Source organism: Camellia sinensis, chromosome 10 (genome assembly GCF_055761805.1).
Source record: "Camellia sinensis isolate YWXY chromosome 10, ASM5576180v1, whole genome shotgun sequence".
Taxonomy (NCBI): domain Eukaryota; kingdom Viridiplantae; phylum Streptophyta; class Magnoliopsida; order Ericales; family Theaceae; genus Camellia; species Camellia sinensis.
Window position 1 is genome coordinate 103,318,650 of NC_138970.1, and position 25,313 is coordinate 103,343,962.

The 25,313-nt window shown below is 46.7% G+C and overlaps 1 protein-coding gene across 1 annotated transcript in view; it reads left to right on the top strand.

Annotated features, from left to right (window-relative positions):
- The window catches only part of LOC114298726 (uncharacterized), a 52,488-nt gene extending 29,110 nt beyond the window's left edge, over positions 1–23,378 (top strand). The window contains exons 2-5 of the mRNA XM_082890315.1: positions 6,215–6,223; positions 13,664–13,678; positions 22,159–22,539; positions 22,657–23,378. Coding sequence (XP_082746441.1) covers positions 6,215–6,223; positions 13,664–13,678; positions 22,159–22,539; positions 22,657–23,378 — 1,127 coding nt within the window. The remainder of the gene's footprint in view (positions 1–6,214; positions 6,224–13,663; positions 13,679–22,158; positions 22,540–22,656) is intronic.
- The last annotated feature ends 1,935 nt before the right edge of the window (positions 23,379–25,313 follow it).

Here is a 25,313-nt window from a genome sequence, read left to right on the forward strand (position 1 = left end):
GGCCCAATTTGCTCATTTTTGCTCCCCTTTTGCAGATTCGTGAAAATGGCGGGTACTTCTTCCCATGGCGGAGGTTTTCCAGGTGCCGGAGATGATTTCGATCCCATGACTCTACCTCCGACGATCCGACCCTTTATTCCTGAGAGGTACCGTCCGGCAGCACACGTCCTCCCTCGTGCCGTCTTCCGTCATTTTACCAGTTTTGACGAGAGAGCACTCGTGGATCTGCTTCTCAGAGAGCCGGAGCAGCATCTCTCTCACGAGGCCCGAGAGGTATTTACCTTACCTTCTGTATTTTACATTTCGCACCCTTGCCATGCTTGAACATGCAGTTTAGCTTATGACATAGTACTTTGCTTATATTTTGAACATGTAGTTTCAACACTTGAATTTCTGAACACTTGGCTCACCAATTAATTGCGAACACACAGCCCATATTAGAACACACGACTCCAACACTGATTTGTCGAACACACAGCCCGAATTCGAAAGTGAACACACAGCCCACACTTTAAATGGAAGTTGAACACGTAGCCTAGACTTCAAATTTTCTGAACACGCAGCCCAGGTAGATAGTGAACACGCAGCCCACAAATTAACTGAAAGTTGAACACGCAGCCCAAATTTCAAATTTTCTGAACACGCAGCCCAGGTAGATAGTGAACACGCAGCCCACAAATTAACTGAAAGTTGAACACGCAGCCCAAATCTCAAATTTTCTGAACACGCAGCCCAGGTAGATAGTGAACACGCAGCCCACAAATTAACTGAAAGTTGAACACGCAGCCCAAATCTCAAATTTTCTGAACACGCAGCCCAGGTAGATAGTGAACACGCAGCCCACAAATTAACTGAAAGTTGAACACGCAGCTCAAATTTCAAATTCTCTGAACACGCAGCCCAGGTAGATAGTGAACACGCAGCCCACAAATTAACTGAAAGTTGAACACGCAGCTCAAATTTCAAATTCTCTGAACACGCAGCCCAGGTAGATAGTGAACACGCAGCCCACAAATTAACTGAAAGTTGAACACGCAGCCCAAAATTCAAATTTTCTGAACACGCAGCCCAGATAGATGGTGGACACACAGCCCACAATTTAACTGAAAGTTGAACACGCAGCCCAAAATTCAAATTTTCTGAACACGCAGCCCAGATAGATGGTGGACACACAGCCCACAATTTAACTGAAAGTTGAACACGCAGCTCAAATTTCAAATTCTCTGAACACGCAGCCCAGGTAGATAGTGAACACGCAGCCCACAAATTAACTGAAAGTTGAACACGCAGCCCAAATCTCAAATTTTCTGAACACGCAGCCCAGGTAGATAGTGAACACGCAGCCCACAAATTAACTGAAAGTTGAACTCGCAGCTCAAATTTCAAATTCTCTGAACACGCAGCCCAGGTAGATAGTGAACACGCAGCCCACAAATTAACTGAAAGTTGAACACGCAGCTCAAATTTCAAATTCTCTGAACACGCAGCCCAAGTAGATAGCGAACACGCAGCCCACAAATTAACTGAAAGTTGAACACGCAGCCCAAATCTCAAATTTTCTGAACACGCAGCCCAGGTAGATAGTGAACACGCAGCCCACAAATTAACTGAAAGTTGAACACGCAGCCCAAATCTCAAATTTTCTGAACACGCAGCCCAGGTAGATTTTGCAAGTAGCTTATTTCACTTCATCGGCACACAGCCCAAACTTCATTCCATTGTCACGCAGCCCTTTTTCATTTCATTGGCACACAGCCCATTTCATTTCATTATTGACACATGTATTCATTCTGAATGCAGGGTAGTTCCCGCAGTGTGCGGGGGTATGGTTCCACTGCAGCGAGGGATTGGTACGCTGAGCTCCCGGAGGGCGTCAGAGACTTGGTAGATTTGGCGGGGTTCGGCCCCTTCTGTGTCGGGTTGTCACGTTGTCCTGCCAGGAGGACGCTGATGGCAGCCTTGGTAGAGAGATGGTGGGACACCACCAATTCCTTCCATTTCTCTGCTACCGGGGACATGACCATGACCCCTTTTGATTTCGCTGTATTGACCGGCCTTGACGTCGGAGGTTGGTCCATCCCCTACGACGAGGACATGGGCGAGTGGGAGGCCGCCTGGATGTATTTATTGGGGGCTCACCCACCTGTTGACAGGGTCTCTGGGAGAGTCCGATACACTTGGTTCTCTTCCCATTTTCGGCGGGCGGAGATGGTGCCCGAGACTCCTGAGGAGACAGAGCAGTATGCTCGTGGCTTCCTGATGTTCCTCTTCGGGACTACCCTGTTCGCCGACAGGGGGAACACCATTGGGCTATACCTGCTGAGCGCTCTGGTTGACCTATCACAGGTCAGTAGATATGATTGGGGTGGCGCTGGCCTGGCTACCCTTTACTTTTACATGAGCGCGACCTCCCGCGGGCGGGGCGACTTACTTGGCGGCTACTGGAGAGCCTGGGAGGTACTTTTCTGTCCCCCTAATTTACATTTCTGCTTCTCATTACTTGTACATTGCACCCACAGCTCACTTTTACAGTCTGTATTCTGCTCTCAGCATTTCGTACTTACATTCTGCACTGCTTTTCTCAGCTATGGGTTTATGTATACTTCCCATCATTAGCCCCAGAGCTGGAGGTGGTAGGGATTCCCGTGACCCCATATTCATTGATATTTGAGGGCCCGCACCGGGTGAGGCCTCGAGAGACCCTCCTTCGCCTGCGACAGTATTTCGACACGGTGCGACATTCAGAGGTACCTCAGAACTTTCAGTTCTTTTCATTTTCATCTTTGATTTGCTCTGTATATTCTCGATTTCTGATTGGTTTATGCATTTGTCATCCGCAGATTACATGGCAGCCTTGGGCGCCCCTGGGTGATGATCTCCGACTTCAGTATACCGGAGCATCAGGCATCTCCCAGTATAGAGTCCTACTTGAAGGGCCGGTTGGCAGGGCATGGTTCCTAGGGGAGCGCTTTCTGCGCCAGGTATGGGGGTATCTTTCTCAGGATATTCCCGCAGCACCCCCAGCTAGTATGCGGACCGCTGACAGGCTCTCTTACTCAGAGGTAGTCGGCGCCATGCTGGGTACTGAAGCCTTACTATATATTGAGGAGGGGGACTACGCCACCTACCGTCACATATACTTGATGCCCCCATTGACGGAAGCTCGTATCCCGATGATGAGGCCTGCCGGTACGTCATCCTCGGGTCAAGCTCGGGCTCGAGCTACAGACATCCCTTCTTCTAGCAGGGCTGGCGCATCTAGAGGTGGGAGTAGACCGTTTCCTCCGACTCCGTCGATTCATCCTCATGTCGGATGGCCAGATATGCCGACTGAGTTGATGGCATGGCAGTATGGGGCTAGCTCTCCGACTCTGATTCCATTAGAGCCTCCGATGCCCAGTGATCGATACGCCATTGATCTGGACTCACCGCCGGTATGCTCCACTTTTCATTCCTCATTCAGATGTTTAGACACTCTTCTGTTCACTGATGATTATGAACTCGTTTTTGCAGCCATCGCGAGGATACATGGAGGAGGTGGTTGGACTGGTGGCCACACTCGAAGGCATGGTCCTGCGTAGGGAGGCACAGTTGTCTGTCGCGGGCATCCAGGTACCCTTCAGTTTTCTGGCATTTATCATACTTCTGATGACATGTTGATTTCTACTGCATCGACAGACTACTTGTGTAGAGCACATCTGACACACACCCCTCTTGTACACTGTATTTACATGCATTCACTTCATGTAGCCTTTGCTTGTATCTGCATCTGATGTATATATTTGAACTGATGCATTTGAATTGAACTTTTTGTTTTCAGATGCCCTCATGGTCCGGCCAGCCGCAGACTAGGCCATCCGGGCCTCATTGGGGAGCTGGGCCATCTCGGCCTTCCAGAGGATCTGGGCCATCTAGGCCTTTCCGAGGAGCTCGAGGAGGGCCTGTCCGCAGACGCAGGGCTCATGTTGTGGAGGTGGAGTCTGATGAGGAGGAGGAGGAGGCTACCGACCGTCAGTTCGAGACATCTGTTGAGGAGGGAGGCTCCGGTTTTGGCTCGGGGAACAGAGGCGAGGCTGAGGAGGACCCTGAGGATGACGACTCCGACTCAGATGATGGTGTGGAGGTCGTCCCGCAAAAGAGGACGAGGCGTGCTTCTCGTTCCCGCTCCCGAGGACTTTGATGTTGTTATTTCCTGCTTCATTTTTCTTTTTTTGCTAGTAGTTTGTAGCGCTTTGCACATTGTTAGGCAGTTTTATTTTTTGTAAAACTTGTACCTTTGTATGTTGTAAAGCATGATGAAATGAAATAGCTTTTGAAAAGATGTTTGTATTTTTAGCATCGTATCGCATCAATTTATTTTGCACAAAAATAAAATTGAATGGAAATGCGCATTGTGTAATCACCCAGTCAGGTAGTGAACCGACGCAACAAACTAAACAACTCAACTTACTAAGATATAACAGGACCTTAGAAAGTTTACAACTCGATAAGCAAAATACAACAACACAAATAAACCAGACTTGAACAAAAATTGCTTAAACAGAGAGCAATGACTCAAAAACACAAAACACGTCCGCTCGACGAACAACTCGATAAGCAAAAACAACAACTCGATAATCAAAACACCTTAACAAAAACAAAGTGTACTTCTGACGATCGGAACGCATCCGAAACGGAGGGAGATGAAGGCCTTTGATTCTCCCGTTGCCTGGAAATGCTTGGAACTCTCCCTCGAAGGGTAAAACAGGGTCAAGGAGATACACCGCAGCATTGCTAGCCATCCTTGGGAGCTGGCCGGCCATTTTTGGTGGAGAGAGACAGCTAGCCGGCCATTTCTGAAAAAGTAAATGGCTGGCCAGCCAGAAAAAGTAGCTGGCCGGCCATTCAGTCTTGCAGCCATCAGATTTTTGACACGTGTCCCCGTGAATAGTGTTTTTCTTTCTATATAAGCCTCAATTTCGGGAACATTCATTTTATCTTAGTTTTAGGCAAAGATGGAGGCATTTCTTGCGGAAAATATCATATCTTGGATCTCTTCTCTAGATGGTTCGGAAAAGCTGAATTTCCGGAGTTTCGGCTTGAATGCACTATTCACGCTGAGCCGTACTCCGTTACATCTCCCTTTTCTACACGCCGCGGCAAGGTTCTGGAATCCAGTGACGCATGTTTTTAGCTTTGGTGGTCAAGAGATGTGCCCCACTTTCGAAGATTTTCAAGTTTTGATGGAGTCCGAGTGTTCTGAAGTGATCTTGCCCCAGTTCCGTTTTGGTCACGCCCAGGCTTTAGGGCGGATGTGTGGGCTCACAGCGCATGACGCTCGATCTCTGATCTGCAGTGGAGAGCTGGACATCCTCGGCTTGATCCACCGTTTTTCCGACGCTGGTGACCGCAGCAACCATTATTGGCAGGGTTTCCGGCAACACGCCCTCTGCTTATGTTTGTTGTCTCACTTTCTGCTTTCCTCGGGCTTTGGCGGGGCTAGCATTCGCCTGATTGAAGTCGCCCAAGGTTTGAGAGAAAGAAAGAGCTGTATTGCCATGACCTTGGCCGAGACATTGATGGGTTTAGATTCTGTCTATCGCCGGGAGGCGACTAGGTTCGCCGGGAGTCCACTGCTGCTGCAGGTAATGTTCCCCATCCGACCTCACATACATATATTTGCTCACATCACTCGGCCCTCAGGCTCGGTTTTTCTCACAAAACCCTTGTCTTACTTTTCTCTCATCGTACATCTCTCTATTCTTTATTCTCTCATTTTCCATCCCTCCCCTAGGTATGGTTAATGGATAAATTGCAGGTTGTGGACTCTTGCCCAGCTTACTCAGCTCGAGGCTACTTCTTTCGGCAGCGCCTAGTCAATGCTCTTGACGAAAGGTGGTGGTTCGATTGGATGTGCAACTTGTCCGCAGACGGCATTGCTTGGCGTTGTCCTTGGCTCAACCTCCCGGCAATGAGCTATAGTATGTCTCGGCTGATTGGGATCCAATTGGTTGGTCTAACCCACTGTGTATTCTATTTTCCGTTCTGGTTTCTGCGTCAGTTTGGCCATGATCAGACCTGTCCACCGGAGGGGATTGAGTACCCAGCCGCTTTCCCAGTTCGGGGTGCACAGCTTGCCCGATATGCTACGGCATGGAGGACTAGAGAGCTCCTGGCCCCCGCTTCTTCTTTCAGTTGCACTTTGTCCGATGAGTGCGTGGATTGGCTCAATGAGGAGGCACAGGTTGGGCCCAGCTTGGCATCAGATGTTCTGTCCAGCTCTGGGAGGGGACGCAGAGATACTTGATTCAACTATGCCCCAAATTTATTGCTTTATTAGTATTTTCAAGTTTTCTTTATGAATGTACTCAAAAAAAAGAAACTTCAATTGTAATGCAAGAGCAGGAGAACTCTATTTTGAAATCAATGAAATTGAAAGTTATGGTACTGAAAATTTTCCACTTTTGGTCTAAAAATGGTCTTAGTCGTAAAAAGATTGATTTGAACAAAGTCAACTTTCATTAAAACTTTTCAAAACTATTTTCGATGTGGATCAGAATTGGACACACCGGAAATCTGTCACTGAGATGCACAACCCCAGATCCCTGCAACTGGAAAGTTGCCCCTAGTCTGAAGAACAATGCGGCACTTCATAGCAACGGAAAGTTGCCCCTAGTCTGAGTAACTTTGCATCGTCGCGGCAATGGAAAGTTGCCCCTAGTCTGAACAGCACTGTACCGGAGATCACGATAAATGCTGATGGATAAAGATGACTGAGATGATCAAAATGGACAGAGTTGATCGGGAAAAAAAGTTTATGGCTGAACTTCAAGGTGAAGCTGCCTACGTATCCCAAAGATGGGAATCAAGCCTTACGTAGTTCAGGCCCAGGTTCACTCGAGTATTTTCACTCTCCTTTTGCGCTCTAACTTTTGCCAAGGCCGCCCTTTGCGGGTTTTCAACCTTGCGAGCTCAGTTTTTATATTTTCTAATTTTTTGTGCTCTGAATTTTGCCTAGGTCGCCCTTTCGGGTTTTCGGCCTAGCGAGCCTCTCAAGGATAGTATTTCTTCAACTTGTCCATATTGATCGGTTGTGAGAACTCCAAGCCATCTAGATCCATCAGAACCACAGCCCCACCTGACCAGATAGCTTTGATGATGTAAGGACCAGTCCAATTGGGTTTGAACTTGCCCCTTGGGTCGTGGATGGGAGCTCGATTGTCTTTGAGCACCAAATCTCCTTCTTTCAGATTCCTGAACTTAACTTTCTTGTTGAAAGCCCGGGCAATTCTGCGTTGATAGCCTTGGATGTGGTACAGTGCTTTCAGTCTTCTTTCATCAAAGAGCATGAGTTCTTCGAATCTGCTCTGCTGCCAATCTGCTTCGGCTATTTGGCATTCAGCCAATACTCGTAACGACGGAACCTCAATCTCAATGGGTAGAACAACCTCCATTCCATAGACCAATGAATATGGAGTTGCTCCAGTGGAAGTTCTGATTGAAGTCCTGTAGCCCCACAGAGCAAATGGCAGCTTATCTGGCCAATCTCGATAGGTTTCCACCATCTTCTGTAGTATATGCTTGATATTCTTGTTGGCGGCCTCAACCGATCCGTTGGTCTGCGGCCTGTATGTAGATGACTTGTGAAAAGCCACATTGTATTTCTCTAACAAGTCTATCACTTCTTTCTTGAAGTGGGAACCATTATCTGAAATTATCTCGTTTGGCACCCCGTAGCGACAGATGATGTTGTTCCTGATGAACTTTGCGACATGCGACGCCTTCAACACCGCGTAAGATTGGGCCTCGACCCACTTTGTGAAATAATCTATCGCTACTAGGATAAACTCATGCCCGTTTGACCCCTTCGGGGTAACAGCTCCGATCACATCAATTCCCCAAACTGAAAAAGGCCATGGTGAAGTCATGTTGTACAGTTTTGACGGCGGGATGTTCATGCGGTTTGCATGAATTTGACACTTGTGGCATCGCCGAACAAAGCTAATACAATCCTCCTCCATGGTTGACCAGTAGTAGCCCTGTCTGAGGATCTTCCTGGCCAGCATTACTCCATTCATGTGTGCACCGCACTCTCCCCCATGGATGGCTTCCATCAGGCGTTTTGACTCTTCAGCTTCTACACAGAGCTTATGCATTCCCAGATGACCCCTTTTGTACAAATTTCCCCCGCAGATAACGAATTGAGCAGCCATTCTTCTGACAGCCCTCTTATCTTTGGCATTTGCCCCTAGTGGATATGTCTCCTTTTCCAAGAAGTTCCAGATGTCGTAGTACCAGGGGTTGCCGTCTTGAACCTCATCTATGGCGGAAATCGACTCGTATGCCGGCACGAACTTCTGATCAATAATGACTGGACGCATCCGGACTCCGGATGGGATGTCTATCATAGAAGATAGAGTTGCTAGTGAATCTGCAAACCTGTTGTTCTCTCTTACGAGGTGGGTGAATTTTAGCTTTTCAAACCGAGGAATTAACAAATCCAAGGTTTGGTGGTAGATTATCATCCTTTCCTCCTTGACTTTCCAATCTCCTTTTGCTTGAGACACAACAAGGTTCGAGTCCCCAATGACGTCCACTCGTCTTGCCCCCAGTTCCAGGGCTGCTTCCAGGCCAGCAATACATGCCTCGTACTCTGCTTCATTGTTGGAAACTTTGAACCGGAGCTTGAATGCTAAAGGGATACGGGAATCATCAGGCGCTATCAGCAACACCCCTATCCCATACCCATACTGGTTTGACGCTCCGTCAAAGTACATTGTCCAAGTTTCATCTTCGACGTGCAGAATGGCTTCATCTGGGAATAGATACTCAACCGCTTCATCCCCCTCAACCGGGTGGTCGGCAAGGAACTCCGCTACCGCTCTGCCTTTTACTGATTTGCGCGTTACATACTTCAAATCAAATTCGGAGAGCAACAGCAGCCATCGAGCTAGCCTACCCGTAAGTGCCGGTTTCTCGAAGAGATATTTGATGGGATCCAAACGTGAAACCAACATTACTGAATGGGCTAACAGGTAGTGCCGCAGCTTCCTGGTTGCCCATACCAAGGCCAAACAAGCCTTCTCCAGCGGCGTATAGCGGGTCTCGTAATCCAGCATCTTTTTGCTCAGATAGTAGATGGCTCTTTCCACTTTGTCTTCTGACTCCTGCGCGAGCATGCAGCCCATGGTTGTCTCAGTTACCGAAAGGTACAATATCAACGGTCTCCCCGGCTCTGGCGGCGACAACACGGGCGGGTTCTGTAGATACTCTTTGATCTGCTCAAAAGCTGCTTGACATCGGCCGTCCCATTGGAATTTCTTTCCTTTCTTCAGGAGACCAAAAAGTGGTTCACAAGTCAAGGTTAATTTAGAAATAAACCGTCTTATGAATTGCACTTTACCCAGAAAGCCTCGCACCTCCTTTTCAGTCCTTGGTGGTGGCATTTCTAAGATGGCCTTGATTTTGGAAGGGTCGACCTCGATGCCCCTTTGTGTGATCAGAAACCCTAGCATCTTCCCTGCTGTAACACCAAACGTGCATTTCTGGGGATTCAGTCGCAGTCGAAACTCTTTGATCCTTTGAAAGAATTTTTGTAAGGCGGTGTAGTGGCCTTCTCTATCTTTGGACTTGACAATCATGTCGTCCACATACACCTCGACCTCCTTATGGATCATATCATGCAATATTGTAGTCGCTGCCCGTTGATACGTAGCTCCAGCATTTTTCAACCCGAATGGCATCACTCTATAACAATATGTACCCCACGGGGTAGTGAACGCAGTCTTCTCCCGGTCTTCGGGTGCCATCACTATCTGGTTATAGCCTGAGAAACCATCCATAAACGAAAGCAAGGCATGTCCTGCCGTGAAGTCTACCAATTCATCGATGTGCGGCAAAGGGAAGTCGTCTTTCGGACTGGCCCTGTTCAAATCTCTGAAGTCTACACAGACCCGAATTCTGCCGTCCTTCTTCGGCACCGGAACTATGTTGGCCAACCAAGTTGGATATTCAGATACCAGCAGGAAGCCTGCGTCAATTTGCTTGGTGACCTCTTCCTTAATTTTGAGGGCCCAGTCTGGGCGAATCCTTCTGAGCTTCTGTTTGACAGGGCGGGCCTCTGGATCAAGAGGGATCCGGTGCTGTACAATCTCAGGATCGATTCCAGGCATGTCTTCATAGGACCACGCGAAAACATCTTTGAAATCTTTTAATAAAGCGACTAAGCGCTCGCGCTCCTCTGAAGACAACGTGGACCCGATCTGGACCAGCCGCGGGTCCTTCTCAGTACCAACATTCACAGTAGTGATTTCATCCATTAAAGGTTTAACAAATCTTTCCTGCTCTTGATCAATTAATCGTTGCAAAACTGGGGGAATTTCTTCCTCGCTGTTTTCATCAAAATTTTGAAAATCCTGATTTAAGCAATAAATCAAAGGCACAGAAAAATACTCGGAAACCACATCCACATCATTCTCATTAAATACTTCCAAGCCGTCAGATTCCTCTGTTACAACAGACTCAAAAGAAAATGAAAAAGACGACCTAGACAGGACTGTGGTATCCGGGTTATCACCCCCAGGAATACCAGACTCAGACTCAGTCGAGCTGGAATCTGATTCCGACGCAGAAGATTCGGCAGAATCAGATTCCGGCTCACTACCTGACCCGGAACTGCTAGATAAAAAGCCTTCTTCATATTGCCAGATGAGAGAAGGTGCGATAGATGCATCCAAGATCGGCACTGGAAAGCCCGCAGCTATTTCATCTCCAATCACAGAAACCAAAGAGTTATCCCCCAAGCACTCTTGGCCGATCGGAGGATCTGATAGTAGACTCGCCAGTGCTACCCCCATTTCAAGCTCTGTACTCTCAGAATCCACTGCTTCACACTGCTCAGTCTCAGTTGGTGGGTTTGTCTGCGCTTCGGCAACGTCATCCCCAGATAATTGTATGTCAAAGAAGATTTCAAAACCAGGCACGCGCGCCCCTTCCGCGTTTAGCCATGGCTCCGGGAAGCCACAGAATGGAAAATCTTCCCCCTCCCGGACGAAACGTCCGTTTAGGGTACCCCAGATGGGCCTGTTCATTAAATCAAATGGCTTCCCGGCCTTCTTTGCCCTGGCCCTTCCGGCCATTTCCTTTCCTTCCTCACCCAATCCTCCTTGGTGGGCAGATAACCTAGTCCAAAGGCGTGGGGGTTGTGCGGCACTTCGGCCAATACTGAGACGCCTTTCCGGCCGCTTCTCCCTAATCCCATCCCAGGGGTATGCTTTAGCTTGTTCATGAGGTATATGGATTGTGCACTAACATACATGCCATCATTCGCAGCCATGACATTCTGCACCACTTGAGCCTCGGCCAAAGTGAACCCCGATAAAAATACATCCTCCGTGCCGTGCTCAATCTCCAAGACAGGTGTTGACACTTCCGGCGGCGGATGGATTGATGAATTCCCAAAAACGATTGCTACCCCTTTCCCGTGGGGGTACTTTAGCATTTGGTGTAGAGTGGAAGAGACTGCTTTGACCTGGTGCAACCACGGTCGCCCCAAAAGTAAGTTAAAGGTTGCGGGAACGTCCAAGATATGAAATTCGATGCTGTGTTGTCCTGGACCAACCTTGGTTTGAATTTTAACAGTCCCCATCACTTCTCTGCTGGTATTATCGTATGCTCTGATCACTTGGGTAGTTGGGACGAAGTCCACGGGTTTTAACCCGATTGCATATGCCGTTCTGGTTGGGCAGACATTAATCGCAGACCCGGTATCAACAAGTACCACCGGTATCCACTTATCTCTACATTCCACAGAAATATAGAGAGGTTTGTTATGGTTTGTGCCCTCGGGCGGTAGCTCCTTGTCCGAAAAGGTTAACGCCGGGGAACCTCCTCCCGGAAAAACCAGCCCAACTAGCTGTTCAGGCGTGGTATCTATGGAGAGTTTGGACTTGTCCATAGCAGATAGGACAGCTTCTCTGTGTACTCGTGATGCCATTAGCAGTCCCCAGATGGAGATGTCTGCTTGTATTTTCTTTAACTGTTTCAACACAGCCTCATCTTCGATCTGCTTCTCCTTCTGTCTTTCCACTTCTCTATCCTTCCCGGATGCCTCGGGTTGGTCCAGGTGTGGGGGCTTGAAGTACCGCCCACTTCTTGTCATATGGTCCACTTCATCGAGGTACCAAGTATCATCCGGCTGGTTATTCCCCCAGTCTTCATCCGTGTGGGCAAGACACAAGTCGTCATCTTCCCACCACATTCCACTGGCAGCCAACAGACACCTGTCTGGCTCCAGTCCACTCGCACTCTCAGTGCTCTCTGTCCATATGCTCGCAGCATTGTTTGTCTTTGTGCACACAGCACTTTCAGTCCCCTCAGGGCCCTTTGCCTTTCTGGCTCTCTCAGCTTCCTCAAACTTTCCTTGTTCCAACTGCGTCAGTACAGCTGGTTGTTTAACAATTCCTGTATCTACAATGCCCATGTCTTGAGCGGAATTCTTAACACCGGCGCTCTCCGGCGGTACAACTTGATTTTCGGCCGTTCCGGCCACAACTGATATTTCTACCCCTGCCGGGCTCTGTTCTGATTGGGCTTCCCCCACTGCGTCCGGTTGATCTTCGAGCCATCCCGTGGCCTCCTCTGATTCCTCATAATCATACCAATTAATTGACGCCTCCCCCAGTTCCTGATCATCAAGAAGTTGCAGGTTGGCAAAGTCCTCCCCTGCGGCTGTCAGCTCATCTGCCCATAGCCCAAATCTATCCCCCCGGATCATGCATAGCTCTCCTGTCTCTGGCAATTCTACACTTAGCCCAATTCGGCTCGTTGATAGGATGTGCTTGCTTGGATCATAGGCTCCCCCGACAAAATTCTGTCCAGTTTCAGATTCAACAATCTCATTTCCTCCCAAAATCTGCCCTGCCCTGTCTTCGACGGTCACCACCACCGGTTCTGTTTGGGTTTTGGAGATGTCCACCATGCACAAGAAATCAGTGCAATCGGGAAGGAGCACCTCTGGCTTGGGTAGGTGGGTGGGCGTAATGTAGATCCTAGGATCGTAAGATGCGACCCCAGTCTGGATAAAGTTAATTCTTTTGGGAGGAGGAGCTTGGTTATGTGATGGGAGAGGGTTGGTTGTAACATTGGGTTGATCGGGAGGCGCGATCACCTGTTTGTCAATAAGATCTTGGATCTCATGACGCAGTCTGTAACAACGGTCGGTGTCATGACCGTGTTGTTGGTGGTATGCACAGTATTTTGACGGGTCGTAAGAGGGTGGGAGTGGATTCGGTAATGGCTTTGGTTCTAGGGGTTTTAAATGATTCTTTCTGATCAGTATTCCTAGAACTTTGGTCAGAGGCATATATAGTTGGGTAAAGGTTCTTTGGCCTCGTGGTTGGAATCGGCTGTTGGCTTGTGTGTTGCTTCCGGACGCGCCGGAAAATGGTGTGGCAGTCATAGGTCTTGGAGGGGGAGGGGGAGTGGTGGTGACCATACCAACTTCCGAGGCTCTCGTATTTGCAGCGCCACTCGGGCCTGCATTGTTATTGCGATTGAAGGTCCTCCTCGGTTGTTCTCTGTCCTGGTCAAACAGACCTTGCCTCATAGCATCTTCTATTTGCACCCCCATATCATGTAAATCTGCGAAAGTAGGGAAGGGGACTACAATCATTCTTTGCATCAGCTTCGGGTGGAGATTGCGCACAATCATCCGAATTTGATCTTTGTTAGTAGGCCTTTAAGTCATCGTTGACGCCTTTGCCCTCCATCGGATCACAAAGTCCGAGAAAGATTCCTTAGGCTCTTGCCTTGTCGTCTCAAGATCACGGGTTGTGATCTCGATCTGAGTGTTGTATGAATATTGTGTGACAAAGGCCTCAGCCATCTCATCCCAATTCTTCTTCACTTCATCTGGTAATCTTGCGTACCAATGGGAGGCCACACCCGACAGGGTTCGGCCGAATAGTGAGAGTTTCTGTGGTCGTGTTAGGCCCATTGGCCGCAAGACGTCCGCAAACAGTCGGATATGGACCATGGGGTCGCCAGTCCCGTCAAAACGGTCTATTTGTGGCATTTTGAACCTATCGGGGAGTGTCACGGCCTCCTCGGTATATCCATCTCCGATATCTGGCATAGCCTTGGCCCCTTGGGATTTCTTAAAGAGTTTCTCCAATTTGCTCAATTTCAGAGCCGTATGATCAACCTCGACCTCGGATGGAGAGTCCGGGTGATTGGATGTATGGACCTTGGACAGTTGTGGTGGAAGTGGGGGCGGAGCTGGCCCCGTTGGAAGACTCGTGTCCTCTTGTAAAATTTGGACAGTTGGTACAGTATTCTGGGTATTCGGAGGAATATTCTGAACAACAGGTGCCTGCTCAGGCATTGGGGCTCCTGCCGGAGGAGGGATTGTTTGTGAAGGAGACGCCGTATTCTGTTGTTGCAGTCTGGCAATCAACTCAGCCTGCTGGGCCATGACTGTGGCCTGCTGTTTGGAGAATTCTGCTTGACGGGCGGCATCATCGTGCATTTGCTTCATACTCTCCTGCATCTGGCGCATCAAAGCCTCCATCCCTGATGTATTCGGTTGATCCATCTGTCTAACCGGTATGTCTATTTCTACGGCAGTAATTGAGACCTCAGTCCTGTAGTCCTCTGGTAAAGTAACCCACTGTTCTGACAATCTCTGTTCTGACGTACTGCGCCTTTTTGGCTTCCTTCTGGTAACAGGGGGTAGAGAACGGAACACTGGCTGTCCGTCGATTAGATCCTCAGATCGGTGGAGTCGACGACCTCGTGTCCAAGGTGCTTGGGGAATGCCTGTTGGGTTGGAAGCAATCGTGCTAAACTGACCTAGCAAAAGATAAATAAAGCGAAAAGGAAATAAATAAACAGATAAGCGGACAGCATAACAGCTTAAAATAAAATGCAAGACACACAGTCGGGCATAATCAACACGCAGTCAATAAGCTGAAATACACACTGGCCTCGAACATTGATTATTATCCCTGTATCATTGTTCCCTGAAACAGAATCTGATATCCGCAGATAATTAATCCTCAAATACTGGCTGATGCCCGCAGGCTTGATACCCGTAATACAAAACTGATGCCCGCAGGCCTGATGTCGACAATACTGAACTGATGCCCGCAGGCCTGATACTGTCAATACTGAACCGTAGCCCGTAGGCTTGATACTCAAACTCATATACTGATTTGATGCCCGCAGGCCTGATACTGACAATTCTGAACTGAAGCCCGCAGGCTTGATGCCCAAACTCATATACTGATACATGCATTCCTGTAGAGACGCACTCTAAAGCACATAACAGATAAGTGAGAGCCAAAACACCCCTATGTTGGGGTAGGGTTTCCCTGTCCTATTGTGTCAGGAACTAGGGTTTCACTACGCACGCAGCGGTTCCAAACAACTTATAAACGGGTAAGCAACCTGTCCTAATTTGGAATGGTCACTATGGATCCGAATATGCACTAGGTCGAATGGTCAAAGAGGGTGCCCCGGTAAAACCGGGGTTTGTGTTCCCATACTGGCAGAGCCCACAACCGGTCAGCCTTATGGCCATGCCTTGACAAGACAAGCCTTCGGCAAACCGTTCAGGAATAGCAGATGGCAAACACGGTGTCCTAGGCGCACCAATGCAAATGCAATGCAAAGAATCACACCAGTGTAGTCAAAAACAGATATCATGAGTTCGAGTCAAGTTCTCTAAATCCCCAGCAGAGTCGCCAGAAACTGTAACAAGCCCGCGGGGGACCTCGCTACAGCTCGGACTCGACTTTTCGTAGTCACGGTTCTAAATCTGAACCAAAGAGTCCAAATCCGGCAAATCGTTTTAGGAAAACTGATTTTTGAAAGAAGTGCCAAACATGGACTGCTTTGCCAGATACAGAGTCGCCACCTAAATATTTTATTTTGGGAAATTTAGGAAACCCTGACTCGGTGCCAAAAGGCCACGTGTCCGTCATCACCAAAGTTGCCTCGGCTCGGGAACTTGGGTACGATTGGGGAAGGTCACTTCGTGAGCACCCCCGCTCGCCCGGTCATAGACCGGCCTCTACTAACCATGATATCAATTTTTGAAAACATTGTGAGTTCTTATTCCGGTTATTAGCCTAGGTTACTATGTGATGCTCACAGCATATAAGTATAGACCGGGTCGCCCGAATTGGAACAAAACATTTCATGTTTGTTTTTGAAAATGGTTTGCTACCCGTAGGTAGGCTTGAAACATTTTGATGATTCATTCCAATTTAGATAACCCAACCTTCACCCACAGGCATTCAGGCAGATATATCAGATAAGCACATAGCCTCATGGTAAGCATGCTATCATGGCATTCATTCACACGCATGCAAGGATGCTAAAGCATAAAGCTTACCGAGTACTCCAAGCCAAAAACAGAAACTACATTAGAAATCATGCATGATCCTAAGTATACAAAAATGCTTAATGCAACACATGCAAAATGCAACTATAGTAGGCTCGGCTATTCTAAGATGGCATATGAAATGCTACAACTAACATGTATTCAACTTGGAATTGAAAGTACAATGCAGTTAGTATGATGCGTCGAGCCCGATGCATGCAATACAGATGAATGATGCAAACATGCTGTCATACTGTATGCTAATTAAAATATGCCCTAATCAAACCATCAAAAGCGGATAAATAAAAGGGAGAAAGACGTGGGGTTGGAAGACATACATCACACTCACCCACACTTATTACAGTTGTGCCCTCACTCGGAGGGTCCAAATAAATAATACAGTCCAAATATTACAGTCCCCAAATAAAAGAATATTACAGTCCAAAATATTACAGAATTCTAATTAATTAATGAATTAACTAGAAAGCAAATAAACTGGCGTGCAAGCCAGGGACTGCCTTGCTTCTGGTGGATGATGCATGTCCGGACTGTCTTGCGCGGAAATCCACCGGAATGCCCCAATTAGCCTCTGTTTACACCTGTTATTCTTGAAAAGCGTGCCAAGTCCCGGAAAGTTGCTGATTCCTGGTTTTGCTGCAACAGAGAGCAGGAAAGGGGCATAGCAATGTATTTGCACAAATATATGCATGTCTCGATCCTCGTGCCACCAATCACGCATACCGAGGCATGATGGCCGAGGAGTCGAAATGCACAACTCAATATAGGATGAATGCACATGAAACTATAGCTAAAACCTAACTCCATCATGGATAATCCGGAGTGTCGGTGACTGGGGAATTGAGACACATTCCGTCACTCGGAGTACGAAATGTACCTCGTTTCCCGTGCCCGGGCAAACTCCTATTCCGGACACGATGCAATATGCATGATATGCATGAAATGCAATTAAGATACAACCTAGTATATATTATGCTATGAAATGAGATGCCTCGAAATGCGTGCACGCAGTCACGCAAACCGAGACGATGATATGTGTCTCGAAATGCGTGCACACGGGCACGCAAACCGAGGCGATGATATGTGTCTCGAAATGCGTGCACACGGGCACGCAAACTGAGGCGATGATATGTATCTCGAAATGCGTGCACACGGGCACGCAAACCGAGGCGATGATATGTGCAATGAAAATGAGATGTCTCGAAATGCGCGCACACGGGCACGCAAACCGAGGCGATGGTAAATGCAATGAAAATGACTAAAATGGCATGGAAAACATAATATGGACTTATACTAACATGAGAGAGCCTCAGCCACACTCACATAAGATGCCGATGGCAGAAAATGAAGTGCCTCGAAATGCGTGCACACGGGCACGCAAACCGAGGCGATGCTAAAATGCAATGAAATGACATGGAAATGACAAATGGACTTATACCAACATGAGAGAGCCTCAGCCACACTCACATAAGATGCCGATAGCAGAAAATGAAGTGCCTCGAAATGCGTGCACACGGGCACGCAAACCGAGGCGATGATAGAATGATATGAAAATGACATGGAAATGACAAATGGGCTTATACCAACATGAGAGAGCCTCAGCCACACTCACATCGGATGCCGATGGCAGAAAATGAAGTGCCTCGAAATGCGTGCGCACGGGCACGCAAACCGAGGCGATGCTAAAATGATGTGAATGACATGGAAATGACAAATGGGCTTATACCAACATGAGAGAGCCTCAGCCACACTCACATCAGATGCCGATAGCAGAAAATGAAGTGCCTCGAAATGCGTGCACACGGGCACGCAAACCGAGGCGATGATAGAATGATATGAAAATGACATGGAAATGACAAATGGGTTTATACCAACATGAGAGAGCCTCAGCCACACTCACATCAGATGCCGATAGCAGAAAATGAAGTGCCTCGAAATGCGTGCACACGGGCATGCAAACCGAGGCGATGATAGAATGATATGAAAATGACATGGAAATGACAAATGGGCTTATACCAACATGAGAGAGCCTCAGCCACACTCACATCGGATGCCGATGGCAGAAAATGAAGTGCCTCAAAATGCGTGCACACGGGCACGCAAACCGAGGCGACGCTAGAATGATATGAAAATGACATGGAAATGACAAATGGGCTTATACCAACATGAGAGAGCCTCAGCCACACTCACATTGGATGCCGATGGCAGAAAATGAAGTGCCTCAAAATGCGTGCACACGGGCACGCAAACCGAGGCGACGCTAAAATGTGATGAAATGAGGCAAAAATGATATGCAAGCATACTAATGGAATTTCAGCACTAAAATATGGGGGAAAACAGTCCCGAAATGAAACGAAATGACATGAAATGCAAGGAAACGTCCCGAAATGCAACATTAGGCACCCGAAATGGCCTATAGCTATGCCAAACATGCACAATATGGACATGCAATGCAAAGACAGAAGCTAGACAGTCCCAAAAGATGCACTTTCACAGTTATGAACATGGCCAAACAGCAAATATAGGTAGGGGAAAAATAGTATGCAAGAATACGGTATTTTCAAGAGGTAATGAAGCAAGTGATATAAACAAAACCCAAAATGGAAAATTTCCTTCTACAACACTGAAGATGGACCAAAAATATGAACATTTACAGTATATGGAAGCCTCAAAATCAGTATACAAATATGCTAAAAATATGATGCAAAACAAGGCTCAAAAGGTGCTATAACATGAAGTATGCAAAATAATCACCAAATAGCCAAAGACCCTTGATAAACTATGTAGAATGGACCAAAATAAGAACTTTTCCAGAACTGTAAAATGGCCAAAAACCTAGGCATGGTAGGCTAACAAAACATGCAAGAAAACGAACCGAAAGTGAGATATAACATGAAGTGGCTTATGGAGGTCCCAGAACATGAAAGACCCTAAACAAAACATGAAGAATGGACCAAAACAAGGACCTTTTCAGAACTGTAAAATGACCAAAAACCTAAGCATGGTAGGCTGCCATTGCATGTAAGAAAGGGGAAGAAAAGAGGGGTATAACTACAAGTGACACATGGAGTCACCAAACAATGTTGAGCCCTTCTCCAATATTGAAGAGGGGCTCAAAATAAGCCTTATATCAGTTTATAACATGCTCAAAAACAGATTGCTCATGGGCCAAAATAGCATGCAAAAACATGACATACAAGATGATCAATGAAGCAAGTATATTATGGAGGGCTCAAACAAGGTTGAGCCCTTAATGAGAAGTGAAGATGAGCTCAAAATATGGCCCTTTTCAGTTAGGGCCGGAGCTTGAAACCAAAAAGAAGTGGGGCTTAGAAATAGATCAAGGAAAAGGGTCAAAAGGTTAAAAGTGTAACTTACCCTTGAAGATTCAAGCTTTTGTTGCTTCTTGGATGGATTTGCAGCTTCTTTTGCCTTCTAGAAACCTTCCTTGCTGCTGGAAGTGATGTGGTGGTGGTAGAGCTTGGTGGTGTAGAAGGAATGAAGGTTAGGGATTTAGGGTTTTTTGAAGAATTGAGAGGGAAGAAGATGGAGTTGGCTATGGAGCTTTGAAGAATAATTTTTCTAACCCTTACAAAGAAGGCCACCAGCTGGTTATAAGGATCAAAAATGGGGTGTAAAGGTGGGGGAGAAGGAGGGCAAAACTCCCCCACAAAATATCCCCCGGATACAGAAAATATCTGGGGGATATTGCCCCACAGCTGTAAAGGGCACAGTGCAAGGAAGCAGGCCGGCCTCACACTTTTGCTGGAGGTGGCCGGCCGGCCACACCCCCTAGCCGGCCGGCTAGGGGTCAAAAGGGTCAAGGTGATTTTCTGGCCGGCCAGCTACTGGGGAGGTACCTCTATGTGTGTACAACACAACCATGTAGTTGAAATTCCAAGAAAGTGGGCCGAAGGGGTTCAACAATGGCTCGGAAAGAGGGGGTCAAAAGGGTCAAGTTGACTTACTGGCCGGCCATGAACTTTTAGGGGCCTCTCAGATGTGTAGATCACAGATATGTGGTTCAAAGTTCAAGAAAAAAGGTCCAAGGGGTTCAACATTAGCCCGGAAGGAAGGGGTCAAAAGGGTCAGGTGACCTTAATGGCCGGCCATGAACTTTTAGGGGCCTCTCAGATGTGTAGATCACAGATATGTGGTTGAAAGTTGGCAACACTAGCTCCAAGGTATTCAACATTAGCCCGGAAGTGCGAAAAACGGGCGCCGGGAGGCTCCGGAAGAGAGATAACTGGTTGCTGCAACAATTGCTGGCCTCCCACCCTTCAGTGACCTTCCCTATGATAAAACAGAGGTACCTGTCAAAAATAAACGAAAACCGTTGTAAAACGAACGTTCCGGGGCCAAAACACGCAGTTCGGGGTCCCGAAAATGGGCTGTTAAGCACTGAAAATGGTATTCGACCTCGAAGTGGGTTTCTCAGCCCCCAGTGTCCCTCAAAAGGGATGAAATAAGATGTATGCCAAAAATCAGAGCAATAGGAGATGGTTAAGCGGTCCCGAACCGAGGCACACGGCCTGACGGCTCCGAAAACCGGGAACCGGACTCCGAAATGGGCAAAATGGCCTACGGCCACCAAATGTAGCCTTTGGACATTGAGAGATGGTCTACGGGACCTCTCCCTTCCCTCGGGAAAAGAAACAGAGAAAACCGAGTCTGGCTCGCAAACCGAGACAATGCACAAAAAAGGGTTCGGAAGTTTGGAGGCGGGGCTCGCAGCCGCGACTCTGAAACTTCTGAACGAGCATATTATGCAACATCACCTAGCGCTCAATCGGTGACGTCTGAGTCTTAAGGTCGGTCAAAAATGGGGTGTTTACAATCGTTCATCAGTATTGCATGCACCGGGCTCGGCGCATCATGCCAATTGCATAAGTATTTCAAATCTAACTTGAATACATGCCATCTGTCGCATTTCACATGCCATCCATAGATTAGCCGAGCCTATTCTAGTGACATTCTGTATGCGATGCATTAGCCATTTTAACATGAACTAGGATCATGCATGATTACTAACTAGTTCACTGTTTTGGCACGGTGTACGATGTACGTATTTATGCTTTAGCATCTCGCATGAGTGTGAATGTTAACATGATAGCATGCTTACCATGTGGCTAGATTTTTATGTGATATAACTGCATGAATGCCTGTGGGTGAAGGTTGGATTGTTTGAATTGGGATAATTCATCGAAATCCGTATTTTAGTTTACTCGCGAGTAGCAAAATTCAAACCATTTTCCAAACAAACGGAAATGCGATGCTTTGCTCCGACTTAGGCAATTTAGTCTATACTTGTTTTTCTGTACGTATCACATAGTAATTCTAGGCTAATAACCGGTATAAGAACGCATAATGTTTTCAAAGTAAGATAGCATGGTTAGTAGAGGCCGATCTTCGGATCGGGCGAGAGGGGGTGCTCATAGCTGACCTTCCCCAATCGTACCCAAGTTCCCGAGCCGAGGCAACTTTGGTGATGACGGACACATGGCCTTTGGCAAACGAGTCAGGGTTTCCTAAATCCCCCCCCCCATAAAAATATTTAGGTGGCGACTCTATATCTGGCAAAGCAGTCCATGTTTGGCACTACTTTTCTAAAAATCTGTTTTTCTCAAAACGATTTGCTGGATTTGGACTCTTTGGTTCAGATTAAGAACCGTGACAATTTGAGAGTCTGAACTGTAGTGAGCCCAAGACGAACAGAACGGGACTCATCCTCCCGAGGCGTTCGAGGACGTCTACATCCCTCTACGAAAATGTTGTAGCCCAAACAATCCGATTTCACCATGTTAAAGTTGGCTCCTATGTATGCTTATGGAGGATAGCCTCTCCTCGTGATTTCTGCTTATTCACAGGAAATTCAATGCTTGACTCGGATCGACGTGATCTCTACACCATCATTGATTGGGAATCACTGTTCATACTACCCAAGTGCGTGGCGTTCAAAGGCAATAATGGCAAATACCTTAGCCCCTGCTCGATCAAGGGACACCAATATCTACATTTCTCCTCATCCAGTGACATTACAGATCCCATGGTCTGCAACGAGGTCATCATAACTCCTAATGGAAGCGTTCGCATAAAGTCTCGTCACTTGGGCAAATTCTGGGGGCGCAACAACCAGAATTGGATCTTGGCTGATTCAGATTACTCCACCAGCAGCAGCAGCAACAACAACAACAACAACTCCTCCTCCTCCTGCTCCATTTTAACTAGAATTTTTCTTGGTCGATCAGAAAAAAGAAGAATCCAAAAGCAAAAACATGAAAATAACTCCCCTGAATCTGACATGTTGTTTTGGCCGACCAAAGTTAGCAACAACATTGTTGCTCTCCGTAACTTGGGTAACGGGAAGCTCTATAAGATACTCTCCTTTGCCAATGGGAAGATTAACTGTCCCAGTGCTTACATGTCCACCATTTCCACAGAGGTGCACCTAGAGGTGGATGAAACAGTTACCTCAAGGAAGATATATAATGCCAATTTTTGCCTCGGAGATGCCAGGATTTACAGCTGGAGCATCCTCACGTTGGCCACAGAAGATGCTATTAACAGAACCCAAGAACCCAAAATTGTAGACGTCAAGCTCTCGTATTCAAAGAGTCTGACCCGTGCTTGGAATTCTAGCGTTTCATTGAAGTTGTTGGGTGTCAAAACCACCATCCAAACCACTGTTCCACTCATTATTGCAGAGAGGAAAATTGAGCTTTTGGGTGAATTTAGTGGAGATTACCAGTGGGGACAAACTGAGTCATTAACAACTGATGAGGAGAAGGTGTACAAGGTTAGTGTGCCACCAATGACAATGGTGAGGGTGAATCTGATAGCGACAAAGGCTTCGTGCGACATTCCCTTATCTTACGAGCAGCTCGACATCAGCACTCTTACTGATGGACAACAAATTACTGAAACCATGGATGATGGCATTTACACTAGCAGCAATTGCTTTAACTTCAAGTATGAAACTGAACAAGAAAAGTTGTAATAATATGTTAAAAATAAAAATAAATAAATAAAAGAAACAGCCTGGCTGAGCTTCTCTGTTGCTTTATTGCTGGAAGTTTGTGATGTTGAGGGCTCTACTCAACTCAACCCAGGTTTCATATCTGTTTTATCTATGCATTTCATATGTGTATATGTAAATAAATGTGTATTGAGAAATTCCATGATAGGTATTCGTTATAACTTTTATTTATAACCTCTTGTGATATTGGTTATGATTTGTTATACTATGGTACATGTACCATACATCTAGTTATAAGTTTATAATTTTGTATTATAATTAACGTCATATAGATCATAACCATTATCATAGTAGCGCATAACTTAATTATATTTAGTTATTCATACATACCATATTATCTCATAAACACCTTATAACTAAATTATTTTAATAATTTAATTTTCAAAAAGACGACAAAGGAAATCAGTTGAGGGGTCCCAAGTCAATTGGCCTCCCTCTCTTGCTCTTGCTCTTTCTCTCCCGTATAGCTGAAGTTTCAACCATTGCCGAAGCCCACCAGTCCCATCGGCGATCGGGGCAATTGTTCTCTTAGTGTCGACATCTTTTTCACATTCTAGTCGAATCTTTTCAAGAGATCTTTTATGTGGCTCAGGTTTGTTTCTATACTCTATACTTCATTTTCATTAGAGATTTTGATTTCAAAACCCTGACCCTTATTGAATATCTGATATTTAGTTTGGTTCTCAGTCAAAATTAACATCTGTAGCCAATAGTTGTGCCACTAGGACTGTCACGACCAAAACCTGCCCCTATAGGTTTAGCATCGTAACTGGCCAGTAAACCTTGGGGTTACCAAAGGCCTTTGAACAGAATAATATATAAACAGGGGCTGCGAAAGCAAATATGCTAAACATACATAGTTCATAGAGCTGTGTAGACATACATGGGATGGAAAATTTTCAAAACAAACTTATATATATATATATACAGATATGGCGTTGAAAATACATTAGTCTTACATCACCCAAGCCATTTATACAAAACTTTGAAACATGTTCTGACTAGAGATAAGCATTTAGAAGGTACAAAAGTCCTAAGGACACAAAAATTTGAGCAGATCTCAAAAGGGAACCTCTACGGGAGGCATGATGGCTGGCTGACACCAAAACTTGCCAGGCACCAACTTAGGCCTGGTCATGCGCCTGCTCACCTACATACATACAAATAAATAGTGAGTTATAGCGATCTCGATTTTTTCCTGTCATTTATTGTATTCCGGACTTGGGTCTATTGGTTGTATGTTGTTGTCTGTGTCTCGTTTCCATCCTTTGATTCCTTGTGTTTGAGTGTTAGGATGTGTTGGGTGAGTTTGGAGCAGGTTGGTTGTGAGTTAGAACAAATGGTTGTTGCCCAGGATTTGGTTTCTTCACTCGAGCGAGGCTTTTTGTACTCAAGTGAGGCCTGGGTATTTGCTTCTTTGCTCGAGCGAGAGTTCTTGCGCTCGAGCGAGGATTGAGCATTTTTAGATTTCTTTTCAGATGTAACTTCTACTTGAGCGATATTTCTTGCGCTCGAGCAAGCCTGGTCTGGTGTATCTCTTCGCTCGAGCAAACACTCTTGCACTCGAGTGTGCGTCTGCGTCTCTTTTAGACTTGAAGGTTGGTATTCTTTGCTCGAGCGAGCCCTATGTTTTGTGTTCCTTCGCTCGAGCGAGAACTCTTACGCTCGAGCGTGCGTTTGGGTTGCAGACCTGAAGCTTTGCATTGTTCACTCGAGCGACGCTTCTTGCGCTCGAGCGAGGTTCTTTTGCCTCTGGTCACTCGAGCGACCACTTCTTCGCTCGAGCGAGCCTTGATTATATCAGTTGGTAGCAGCATGATATTTATCACTTTTGCATCTTCTCTTTCATCCAAAAGCCCTAATCCAGCTGCCCCCCTCTCTCTACACACTCTCTCT